The 13,881-nt window shown below is 35.5% G+C and overlaps 1 protein-coding gene across 3 annotated transcripts in view; it reads left to right on the top strand.

Moving 5' to 3' along the window:
* CSMD3 (CUB and Sushi multiple domains 3) overlaps window positions 1–13,881 on the top strand; it is a 1,204,765-nt gene that overhangs the window by 971,951 nt on the left and 218,933 nt on the right. For all 3 annotated transcript variants that reach the window (XM_044914284.1, XM_021688378.1, XM_021688377.1), the window contains one exon: window positions 8,154–8,270. In XM_044914284.1, coding sequence (XP_044770219.1) covers window positions 8,154–8,270 — 117 coding nt within the window. The remainder of the gene's footprint in view (window positions 1–8,153; window positions 8,271–13,881) is intronic.

Below are 13,881 nucleotides of genomic sequence, written 5' to 3'. Positions count from 1 at the left end.
CCCCAAACCACCCCCCCGCACACACCCACACACATACCACCTCTTGAGACAACAGCTGAATTGAAGATGTAGGTCCCTCTGCCTTTGGGATGGAGTAGGGAAATGAAGAGGAGAGGAAAATAAAAGCCAGAGCTCCTCCTGGAAGGAACAATGCTCTGGGAGAATCACTAAATGGCATTCCTCTCTCTCTCAAGGGAAGAGCTTGGCAGAAACACCAGGGAAGTTTCCTCCTGCCCTTTCTCTAAACTTTGTATTCGTTCCTGGGATTGATGAGATTAGTTCATCCTCCTTAGGCCTTTATGAAACCCACATTATATCACCTCCAGAAGATTCCGTGGGGCCAGAGAGTTGCTTAATTCATTTTATCTAGGCCCACACCATATAGCATATCTATCAGACATTTCCTGTTCCAGTTCCAGTTTGAAATTTCCTCTCCTCCAAAGCTAGAAGTAAATAGTCAGTAAATAGTGAAGCTGGGATTCAAAACTAAATCTTGTAGATTCCAAAGCTTTGGGTTTTATACAGCATTTACTATGCTACCCTAAGCAAATGGTTTGAAGAATCTGAGTTTTACATTCCATGCATTTAGTCAGCAGCAAGATAGTAATATACTGTATATTTTAGTTTTCCTAATATTTATAACATATTTATTAGAAGTCCATTGTATAAACAGACACTGTCCTAGGCTCCAGAGGTATAAATGGTGTATAAAAAGAAATAGAAACTTTGACTTAATAGATTTTTGGAGTTAAGAGAGACAGACCCTATATAAATAAGTGGCTTTATATAAAAAAAATATGAATATAAATATAAAACAAGTTGTAATCAGTGTCCTGAACGGAATGGAATGCTGTATGATGTGATCCTCTGAACTAGTCTGGAAGACAGGGAAGACTTTCCTGAGAAATCAATGCTTGTGAAGTAATCAGGCAGGGGTAATAAATTGTCACAGATGATTTTTTCCCCCTCTAAGCTCATTTTGTACTATTAGCTGTTTTAAAACAATTTTTTAAACAATAAAAGACTGCCATCACTTAAAATCAATGAGTTAGAAATCAGAAACTAAGCAATGAAAGGGGATTTTAGTTTTTAAAAAACATCAACAATTCAGCTAAAATCATTTTAAGAATTTATCTTCCCATATACATTTTTCTACAAAATCATAGATTAGTGATTGCTAGGGACTTGGGAGTATAGGAAATAGGGACTGACTGCTGATGAATATAAGAATTCTTTCGGGGATGACAGAAATATTCTAAAATTAGATAGAGTGTTGGTTATACAACTTTGTGAATATGCTAAAAAAACCAAAACACTCAATTATATACTTTAAAAGGGTGAATTTTATGGTATGTGAATTATACCTCAATCTTGAAAATGAGGTTAAAAATGAGTGACATGGTATCACAGATAAACTACTAACACCCATAGTATTAGTAGAATTTATATATGGTAGCATGGCAAATCTATCCAAGGAATATAGCTATTTATTCATAGGTCTATGTCATAGGATGATTCTTCTTTCTCTAAGAACACACTCTGTTGGAGAACACAGCTCATCGAGCACTGGGGCATGAAGGGAAGGCCTTCCTAGCCAGCAAAATAAAATGAGTGAGTTCAGGCAATCAGTGAGGTGACAGATGTAGAAGCTCATATCCTACTAAGTTTACTGAGTGAGTGATTAAAATGGTTTACAAGCCACTGATTACAACATGGAGATGAATTTTTTTTTTTTTTAGTGTTAAACAAGAGTGTGGAATTTTACCACAAAATTAATTCACAAGTAATAAAGACTGATTTTTGTTTGTGTTTTTTGTTTTTTTTAGGGGAATAGATGAGGCAATAGGAAACTCATGGCAATATTATCTTTAGTTTTCCAGATAAATAAATGTGAATGTAGCAGAACTGATGGAGAAGAAAATGAAAATCAAAATAAATAAGTTACTTAGAGTAACAGTTTATAATTTAAAGAAATATTTATTACCATTATGCTAGAATAGCCTTATTGAAGGCTTATCATCTAAGATAAACAAAATAAATTGCTTATATAGCAGACATGAAGAGAAGTATGAAATGAATGGTTGGAAAAAAAAGAAATGAATGGCTGTGGGCACCTGGGTGGCTCAGTTGGTTAAGCAACTGCCTTCGGCTCAGGTCATGATCCTGGAGTCCTGGGATCGAGTCCCGCATCGGGCTCCCTGCTCGGCAGGGAGTCTGCTTCTCCCTCTGACCCTCCCCACTCTCATGTGCTCTCTCTCATTCTCTCTCTCTCAAATAAATAAATAAAATCTTAAAAAAAAAAAAAGAAAAAGAAATGAATGGCTGAATAATTAGTTTTGTTTTTTTTTTTTTTAAACTAAGAACAAGGTTTTAAACAAAGGAGGGAAGAAGCAATAGTAATTTTAATCTACAAGTCAATACTGGGAATATTAGCTGTCTGCATTATAAATTCAATTCCAAAGTTTAAGGGTTACGAAAGGACTTCTCTTAAAAAAAAAAAAAAAAAAAAAAAGCTCAACGGGAGATACAGCTTTCAAACACTTTCTATACCAGGATTTTTGATTTGTGACATTCAATCAGGCTATATCAGGGCATAAGTAATTTATCAGAAGTGGGCCAGCACTTTTGTAAGGTACAGCAGTTCTTTCAAACTGAAGGAGTCACAGGCCACATCTAGTAAATTATTGATTTAATATACCATATTGCTCTTTTGTGACCTACAAGAACTCATCACTTTTAAAAGTACCTAACTTGCTTTCTGAGAAAAATTTATATATTATATAATAATTTTCATTATAGAGTATATTTGATAATAAATTATACATTACACAAGTGAAAAGACAGATTTGAAATTGCAAGTAGCTCAAGGCTGTGTTGCATGTATTATGAAGTCTCTAAGATATGTGGACATTCAAATAGTACCTTTTCCATAAAAATGGTTTGGGATTCTTCTATTTCACTTACTGGGAGGTTACTTCTTGTTCTCCTTCTTCTTCAGTCTTCCTCCTCCATCCCACACACATGATCAAACCATAGGAGGGAAGTCCTTTTCACTAAATGACTAGAAGTCTTGAAACCCAGTTGCAGACTCATCCTCTGATTTCCCTGGAAATACCGCATCTGTCTACTGTATCCCTCTTTCATATTGCAAAAGTGAAACACACATATAGGGAATAGTTACAGTATGCGCACATTTTACTTATACAAATCAAGCCATATAAATTCAGCCAAAGAGAATTTTTAAAAAACAAACAGAAAAATGAGAACAAGAAAAATCATATGAAATTAAACTGTGTGAGTGATGTCACTCTTTGAATAAAGGTATGTTCCAGGGGCGCCTGGGTGGCTCAGTCATTTAGCATCTGCCTTTGGCTTAGGTCATGATCTCAGGGTCCTGGGATCGAGCCCCGCATCGGGCTCCCTGCTCCGCGGGAAGCCTGCTTCTCCCTCTGCCCCTCCCCCTGCTTGTGTTCCCTCTCTCGCTGTGTCTCTCTCTGTCAAATAAATAAAGAAAAGCCTTAAAAAAAAAAAAGAAAAGGTATGCTCCAGACTGATAAAATGTTAGCATGGATTTGCTACTGTAAAATGGTAGGCATGAGTTTGCTATTCCTCCAGGGGAACTCAGTATCCATGTGGCTCTCATATTGTTAAGAGTTCTGTCACTGAACATATTTCCAATGTTTAAAGATACATATCTTTCACATAATATTGCCTCTAAATGTAAAGCAACAGTGATTCCTAATAACCAGAAGATTTTAATCACAGAAAGAAAAAAAGTAGGCTTATATGGATTTAGTAAAAGAGGGTATGTCTCCACTCTGTCTTGGATTTAAGTGAATATCTGGGGTAATTTCAACAAAATGAAATGTTTGTGTTATGTGATGACTCTGGAACAACATTTTATAGTAGCCTGCCTGGTCTTGCAAGCATAGATCATTCAATCATCCCACAAACATTTATGGAGAACATAATGTTTATCAGAACTGTTCTAGGAAGAGAAGAGAAATGTAAGACTTGTCTGTTAGAAAAATTGTTAACAGTGGTGAGAACTTTCGGGGATGAGTGGAGCTAGTTGTCCAATGGAAAAGCCCATGTGGAAACTGTTGAGAGTGTGGACTGTGGCATTTTGAGTGGTAGAGAGGAGAGAGAGACTGATAAGCTATGTAAGGGAACAAGCAACAAATTGATGTATTGGACCCCAAGGGTCAGGGAAAGCGTGTCAAGAATAATAGTACTTTATAATAGGCTAAGTCTGACATTTTAAATCTTTAAAATACTTTGGCTCTATGTGCATACATAAAACAGTTCTTTAGTACTACAAAATTATAATCAATTACAGGCAATAATATAAATGTTAGAGTTATTGCCAAGTGATAGCACATTCTGGAATCATCAATCTGGCATTTTGCAAAGCGTGTTCTAGGGAACATTGGTCCTGTGAGATGTTATACTGAAACAGTCTCCATGATCAAATAATTTTGTAAGAACATGACATTCCCCAGATCTTACTAAAGTATCAGTGAGGCCATATAGTAAAAAACTCTTTTTCTTTTACCCATGTAGTTCCCAAACTTACTTAGTCATAGAACCATTCCTTCTCCTAATTCATGTGTTCTACAACAGTGTTATTAAATATAGATTTAAGAGAAGTCATATGTATCAAATAAGTTATAATCAGGAACAGACACAGGTGAATTCTTACATTTACTGCATTCCAAGGGATATGGGCTGTTTTGAGAAACACAGCCAGTGTGACAAATAGCCCACAGGTACAAGTCAAATGGGAAAAATAAACATAGCATTCAAAGTCTTGGCTGGCTTCTAACTTCTACTGATTGTTAACAGAGCCAGAAAAATAAAGGCTGCCCTTTCTGTACTAGCCAATAAGATGAAATTAAAACAGGAAGAGAGAATATGAAAAGCTTCCAGGAACCAATATTAGGAGAATTAGTAAAGTTGCTCTGGCTTAGTCATTATTGCATTTAGATTTTTAGAAACATAGACAGATTAAAATAAATTTGTATCTCAAAGCACAGTTAATTTTCTCTTTTTTATATTATTTGCATACTGCATAAAATACTGTCAATCACTACAGTATTCAATATAATTATCAACAAGGACATGTGGTAAGCACTGACCAGAAGAAACGTAAAATTATTGCTACTAGTCCAAATAACAGAATCTAACATAGTATTAATTACCCTAAGAACATGTGATTATACTGCAACCTTATATATATTCATCAGTGTCTTAAAAAAAACTTCACATTTTCTTATATTTATAAATGGTATTTTTTAAAAAGCTGTCCTAGATGTCCATTATGCAAAATAAAATATAAAAAGCAAACTGAGGCTGTCAGATGCATATTAATGTGGAATGGCAGAATGTTCATGACTAAGTCACAAAGCTGAACTTGAGATAGAAGCTCTCGTTTCTATTCATACTTTCCAAATATAAAAATAGGAACTACTGTCACATACACTCAAAAGTATTGTAATTTTGGAGTACCTTAAAATCAGAAGGAAAGTTAACATAAAACATACTACTCATTCTTGAATGATTCTCTCATCAGTAGTATTATCAGCTGAATAAAGTTATCAGTGCTGAACTAAGAACACACCTGACTAATCTCAAACAATAATGAGTGATGAGAGCAATGCATCTTTGGTGATCATCATCACTGTCAATTTGTTGTTCTGTGGAGTTCTAAGTTTGTATGTTTAACTCTATTACCGTTTAATAGAACATTAAAAGGCAGAACATTCATTAGCCACCCAACGCAATGTAAGACTTGTTTGGATTGTATGTATGTGTTTTAAATATATTGCTATATTTTAAACTCTGGCCAGGAATCCATGAAAAGCATTTGCTTTTTCACACTGGCAGGACTCTTCTCCAGTCACCTAACACATCACTGACTGCATCCAGCTCTCTTTAAAAGGAAAATCCGGCATTAACTCCAATAAATTCCCAATGTATAACTTGAATCTATGCATTTCTAGTCTCCTTCAACCCTATTCTCAGAGCACAGAAGAGTGTCACTCCAGTTTTCAAAAGCTAATCACTCGACTTTTGTTCTTGATCTTATCTTTTCCTAGACTCTGGGTCTGCTCCGGATTGTCCCTTTGTAATGAATCCTTCCTCCCCGTTAAAACAATAACAAAAACTCACTCAGCTTTGCCCTTTGCCTAACGGCTCCCTACATTCTCCTTTAGTTTATAATTAAAGTTCTGATACTTCTGTATTTCTTTATATACCACTTACTCTTTATCCAACTACGATCTAGATACCATCTCTCTACTGCAAGGGTTAGCGAACTTTTTTTCTGTAAAGGGCCAGATGGTATTGTAGGATTTGTTGGCCACATACGTCTCTGTCGCATACTCTAACTTAGTTTTGTTTTGTAACTCTAAGAATGTAAAAAAAAATCTCTCGTTTCGGGCTGGATTTGGTTTGCTGGCTGTAACGTGCAGAAAGCTGCTCTAGTTGAAACTGCTGTATTAATGATACCAAAAATTCTCAGTTTTGCTTGGGAGTCCTCTCTGCACACGTTGAAAGCCGATTAAGGGATAGGCTGAAGGAAAGCGAACTGTTTGCTTTAATATGGATCAAAGCAGAGGAGCTGAATCAATAGGCTTCCTACGCAGCTACAGGTGTCCCTCAACAATCGCGGCTACTTTTTCACCAGACTCGCCCTGGAATACACGGTAGAGAAGCAGACCAGCCAGCGTGCTCTCTAAGCAGAATGGCGCCCAATCTGCAGTAAAGTAGAAATTCCCGTCCTGGGCTCACCAATCAGGGAAGCTCATTCTACCTCGGGAGTTAGGGGCGGAGCCAGCAGGCCCGCAGTTCGGCAGAAGCCCTCCAGAAAATCGTGGGCGGGCATAGGGAAGCCACTGCTCTGCGGTACTCCAGGTCGCCAAATCTACTCAGACTCCTTTTTTATTTATTTCCACACGTTATTTGCAACACTTAACCCTGTTAAACACTTTCTTTTAATTTCTTCTTCTCCCTTGGCTTCCAAGACACTATTTTCTCCGTTGCCGCGCTCTATCTGATCCTAAACCTTGGCGTTCCCCAGACCTCCTCTTTGGCCATCTTTTTTCATTCTACATAGTTTTCTGGGTGATCTCATTCACTTAGAGACTGTCAACTATCATCTTTATGTTTTCAATACCTAAATCTCCATCAGTAGCCGGGGTCTGTCTCATAGCCCAGAACTATAAAACCTAATGTATTTCCCCTATCTTGTGAACAGAAGAACCATCATCTACAAATTTGCCAGAAACATTGGTTTCACCCTCACCTTTTGTAGGAACGTAGCACGTTTGGGGCTGAGATAGCAAAAAAACAAAACAAAACAAAACAAAAAACCTGCCTCTGTGCACCATCAGCAACTCTTCTGATTCAAAGGTAAATCATATAAATGGATAAAGGTTGGTGAGAGTATCTTACTTAGATGAGTGAGTGAATGTATTTGTATAGCCGTCCCGACCCATGTATAAAAATACTTAATTTGGTGGCAGCATAATCAAGGTTGATTTTGAGTACAGTGTCAAAGCCTGGCAGTGAGTAAAACAATTTCCCACCTGCATATGTGATTTCTCATCATTATAAAAAAGATGATTATCTTTACATTTTTACCATAAATGAAAGCAGGGCCACCATTATTACCTCTAGAGATAACATTATGATATTATTAAATTACTTTATTTCTGAGAAGAGTGAATCTGAATACTTAAAGTTTTATATGACCACAATTTATTTTTATTTTTTTATTTAGATTACTGATCCATGTGTAGTTTATTTTTTTTAATTTTATTTTGTTATGTTAATCACCATACATTACATCATTAGTTTTTGATGTAGTGTTCCATGATTCATTGTTTGCATATAACACCCAGTGCTCCATTCAGTACCTGCCCTCTTTAATACCCATCACCAGGCTAACCCATCCCCCTAGCCCCCTCCCCTCTGGAACCCTCAGCCACAATTTATTTTTAAAATACTTGACAACAGTGGATCTTGTTAAAAGATGGAAACAAATCCTATACCTTAAAATTCAATAGCTATAATTTTATATCATGAAAATATTCATCATATGATTTTTTAAAGTTTTTCTAAAAATATTTTTTGTCATTTTTACTTCCTAGCACCCTGTGGAAGTCGTTCAACAGGTTCAGAAGGCACTGTTCTATCGCCAAACTATCCAAAAAATTACAGTGTTGGACATAATTGTGTTTATTCTATAGCAGTTCCCAAGGAGTTTGGTAAGTAATATTCATCTCATCGTATAGTATTTCATTCCAGACATGCTTTATTTTCTGCTACATGCTATTCAAAAATGTTAGTTTTTTTTAATGAAAATATTCACTATTCATGAAGTGCTTTACCCTGTAATTCTTTTTAGATAGTAGTTTTGTAATAATAAAATTTTGAGGTCATTTTACTCAATCTGAATTTACAGTCAAGTACACAGGTGAACAACAATATAAAAATGAAAACAGGATTGTTTTTAATTTTTAAAAATAAGTACATCCAGTAACCTTGCAAGTGCCTTCATGTTGGAATTACATAAAATGGGAATTACATAAAATGGGAAATTACCCATAGCACGAAGCAAAGTGTGCTCTGTAAAATATGCATAAAGTCAAATATAGAACTATTATAATAATGAGAAAAGTATGTACCAAACAATCATATTGTTTTATACTTTTTAAAATACATTTCCAGGAAGAAAAGATTTTGGTTTTAAGTACCTAGTATCTGGGACAGCAGTGAATATGAAAAGACAGCAAAGGACATTTCAGCTCATCTTGTCAGCCTGACAATCTGTTCGGCATTGGCACTGAGAAGACAATGTTTCCTTTGCTGCCTTCACGTCTCCCTGATCACAAGTCTTAGAAGTCACTTACCTGGCTTCTAAAGGTTTTGGATCTAAGGTCCAGCTGGATCTCACCCAGGTTAAGCTCTGTTTATGGTTGGATAAGCCAAGGAAATTTAGTGAGCAGTACAGTATGGGAGAGAGGCTGAAAGTTCAGACTTCTGCAATTTAGATTTACAGCGTTGTGTTACACGGTAAAGGATTTGCTACAGCTGCAATGAATGTGTGGGTCTGAATGACAAAGTGTTTTAGCAGAAGGACATGGATTTTATCATACCAAGATTTTTGGATCACATCTTGACTTAACGTTTCTGCTGATATATAAAATAAGCTGATGCTTCCAGTCCAATTTCTTATAACCTGGTATTACCTGTATATCCTCCTTCTCTCTCTTCTGAAACAAGTCCAAGATCTTCAACTTATTTGAGAGAACATTGTCATCAGAAGTGAAGTACTAAACCTTGTGTTTAACCTTGATGTAGAATGGTGATGCCAGCATTGGCAAGGTGTCTGTTTCTTTACAAAATATTTCTTCTTTCTAGCATACTGATCGGTTAAATTAGAGTTGAGCTCTTTGAGAACGACAGTTTAGAAAGAAAAACAGTGTCCACTTAATTGTTTATTTATTTTTTGCTTTTGGTGCCCCAAAATAGTCCTTTCCTTGCTACAGGGGTTTTTAGTCCCCAGATGCCAACAATATTACACGTTTGCTGGCAGAACCCTAGCAAAGATGGTCCAGAAGGTTGCATGGCGATCTCGGTCCTCTTTATAAGCCATCAGTTTGTTCTATTAAATCTATTCTTGGGATGTCATGTGGCCAAAAAAAATGAGAAAGGAAAATCAGACATTTCCTTTCCTGACACATAGACATGCTGGTCACCTAGAGAGATTTTACAGTAGCCAATGTGTGTTCAAAAAGGGAAGGAAAAAGTACTGATTAAAATAAAAGTAAAAGCAAATTAATGGATTTCTAAAGAATGGAATCTACTGTAGCAGATTTGATGTAAATTAAATGTAATCCTTTTAATGTAAAAAGTAATGCAACTAATAATCAGTGGTTTTTAATATTAATTTTTAAATACATCTTAGATTATTTGTGGATGAAAGCAAATGTTCTTTGATTTATTAGTAAGGAAACTGATTTTATTTTTATAAATTTTGCATCATTCTGTATTTCAAACTACATATGAAGTCAGACAAACTTGGATTCTAATTTCAGCCTGTCACATCTTATAGCTCTCTGTCTTTGGACAAGTTACATATGCTCTTTGAGACTCAGTATCTTTATTTTTAAAATGGAGATCATTATGTCTGCAGAGCAGAGTTGTTGGGAGGGTGAATGAGATTCCATATATAAAATATATCTCACATAGTTCATGCTCATTATGAGTTTAAACATGCCAACTTTGAAGTCAGATTTCTGGCTTCAGAGCATAATTCATTACTCTTCCTCATTAGATAAGTCTCATCATTGGCCTGAATTTTACTTTTCTCATCTCTGAAATAGAGGTGATAAATGTCTACCTTATAGGGTTAGTTTATAATTAAATGATATAATATATGTAAGTGGCAAAATTGTACATAGTTAAGTCACATACACACAGAAATACACATGCACACACACGTTTATGTTCACATTTGTAGACACCCCACCGCCACTTACCAAAAATTATGTAATGAAATGACCTGAATTACTGGATTTATTAGGGTCTTAAGAGTAGCACAAATTTCTGTTTTGCTGCTTCTTCCTCTCATTCTCATAGTTTCCTTCTGTTGCCACTGTTTTATGACTTTTTGGTATCACTTCCTAACATATCATTTCTCACTTTTTTCTCTTCTTGTCACTTATCTCAAATTATAATCATTCCTTCTTCTGTATCTTTTATATGCTGACACTCCTAGAATTTTACTTTTTAAACATTTAGCATAATATCTGTCAAATACACTCAATTCATTCATTGAAATTGCATTTTTTACAAAGGTTAAGGTTCTACAGTTGCTATGTAAGGAGGAAATCACATACAGTCAACAGCATGCATGAGATTCCTTAACTCACCCATAATGATCATCTACATAATTTTGCATAAGACCTATAGTCTCTGAATAATTCTAACAGGACACTTTTCCTCTAATGTCAGAACAGTTTCTTTAGTTAATACCAGATGAGCTAGCTTGATTTTTTATAGGTCATGTGCTACCAAATTACTTTCATTTATTTATTTTGCCCAGTGTAGAATTGAATTCGTATCAGTTAAATGTGAACATAATATGACCTTACTTTACTGGTTGATTGAATGAGTATTATTCTGTCAGTCAATTCCTATCTTTCAGTTTTTATAGATAAGAAAATTGTCAATCCCTAATGCTTTCGTGAGCATCACTGAATTTCATTTGAACTTCAGATGTTAGGGTCACTTTGGTGATATTCATTCTGCAGGATTACGGTTGTTCTATATATGTAGAACTAGAATAATTCTGGATCATTGAGTGACATTTATTGATGTCAACAATTAAGCTATTTCACTTGGATTTGGGGATTAAAAAATACCCTACCTTTCTATTAATAAAATATGTTTTATTTTTCCTTCATTTTTCAATTTTTAATTACCCATTGTTTCCCTTTTATTGTTTGATTGTTTAAGCCTTCATGCAATGCATTATTTTTAAGTGCCAAAACATGCAAAGCATATTTTCAATTTTGAATTTGATATAGATAAGATGCTTTAGAATGTGGGAGAACTGTTGACATTGTTAGATGAAAAAATGTTTTTGTTAATATGTATTTATACCTATAGAGTGTAGCAGCCAAAATCAAGTTATAGAGAGGGGAGAATTACAAAAGTTGGAGAATAAATGTTGTGGACTTCTATTTCTACAATTCTGGCTGAGATAAAGCAGGAGGAGCTAGGTTGGCAATGAGGTGGGGTATAGGTCAGAGGCTAATGTCTGTGTTTGTTTTCTCTTAGGATAGAAAATAATGTTCTTATTTTAAAGCCCAAGAGAAAGAAAGACACAATAGACAGGGTAAAATTAAATATTTTAGATGGACCAATTGGTAAATCAAGATGCATGAAACAGTTTAAGGAGATAGGATTTTAACAAAAATACTGAAGGACCTCTTTATAATTCAGAAGAAATGATTCACAACTCGTAACATAATACCTAAATTAGTTTCACATGGCATACTACTTTTTGAAATGATTATCCCTTTCTATTTTCCCACCCTCACTTCCCTTCAGTCACCCATTCCTCACATTCCAAGAGTATGTGTAAAAGAGAATGTATTAGTGTCTGAGGGCTGCCATAACAAAATCACAGACCCAGTGGCTAAGCAACAGAAATTTATTCTCTCAGTTCTGGAGGCTGATCTCTGAAATCAAGTTATCAGTAGTGCCACACTCCCTCTGCAGGCCCCAGGGGAGAATCCTTCTTTGCTTTTTTCCAGCTCCTAGTGGCTTTCAGCAACCCTTGACCTTCTGTGGCTTATAGCTGCATCACTCTGATTTCTGACTCTGTCGTCACAAGACCTTTGCCGTTTGTGTGTCTCCTCTGTTTCTGTGTGTATCTCTGTCCTCTTATAAGGACACTGGTTGTTGGGCACATCCTAATCCAGTATGATTTCATATTAATATTTAATTAACTACATCTGCAATGACCCTGCTTCCAAATACAATGACATTCTGAACTCCTGGGTGGATACAAATTTGGCAGGGTGGGGGACGACACTATTCAACCCACTACAGAGGTTGAACTATATTACCATGGTTTTATGTAGAAAATCTTAACAAAAATTACTCTATAAAGCTTGTAGCAAATATTAGCTGTGTAGAATGCAAACTGACATTTAGATTTCTTGGAAAATTCCAACATGCAAATCACCTTGAGGATATCCAGAATAGTCTGTGGTGACTTAATTTTGTGTTTGGCCTCCCAGACAGTTTCACCTCCTAAAAGGCCCACCTTGAATGTATATTTATTAAAGTACAAAGTCTTCCCCAAGACTAACTTTCGAAAGTAGAATCTTGGAAGTAGGCATGAAAACTTTTTCAAGTTTTTTGTCTTCATTTTCCCAGTTAGTCTGCCCTCTCTTTATCTTCTGCTATTGGTGCAGTCTCTTGCTTGCATAGGTTTCAAATTTGTGAATTCCTAAATTACACAAAGTTGTCAGACTGGTCTACTCCGTACAAGGCGAACAGACAGTTACTAAAACCTTTTGGGTATTGCTGGAGGGACATTTTTGGTTTGTTTTGTTTTAGGTTGTTGACATCACCTTGAATTTCTCTCCTACTTTCACATATTTTGTATTTGTTTCTTATTCACAACCATTATTTTTCCTATTTTTCATTGTAGGTCAATTTAGAAACATTTTCCCTTGATGTTGCCTACAATATGGGGTTATAGCCGTGGGGTTTTTTGGTTTGTTTTTTTTTTTCTCAAACTTCACCGTAATGTTATAGTATAAACACTGGTGATGATTAGATAATGAATATTTCATTAATTCTTATTATATTCATTAAATTTAGTATTTCTTTTCCATCTTATAGACTTAGGTAATTACAAAATGATTGTTAAATGCAATTTATTTTTGCAATACCGTATCTTTTACATTACTGTATTAACTGTTGATCTATAAAAAGTAGCATTTAAAAATTTAGGTCTTCTTAGAATTTAGAAGGAAAAAAGCAAAAACAGTGGATTAAAACTAAGATGTGCACACATGCACACACACACACTACATATATATACACATATAAGTGTTTTTTTAATTCTTGTAGATTTCTGTACTTTTTAATATGTACTACCGTAATTTTGACCTGCAGATGGAAAGTTAACTATTGTCATCTTGTGTGTTAAAACTAGTAGCCATTTGGGCGCCTGGGTGGCTCAGTTGGTTAAGCGACTGCCTTCGGCTCAGGTCATGATCCTGGAGTCCTGGGATGGAGTCCCGCATCAGGCTCCCTGCTCGGCAGGGAGTCTGCTTCTCCTTCTGACCCTCC

Source organism: Neomonachus schauinslandi, chromosome 4 (assembly GCF_002201575.2).
Source record: "Neomonachus schauinslandi chromosome 4, ASM220157v2, whole genome shotgun sequence".
NCBI classification, from domain to species: Eukaryota; Metazoa; Chordata; class Mammalia; order Carnivora; family Phocidae; genus Neomonachus; species Neomonachus schauinslandi.
The sequence above is the reverse complement of the archived record's forward strand: the minus strand, read 5'-3'. Positions and strand labels throughout refer to the sequence as shown.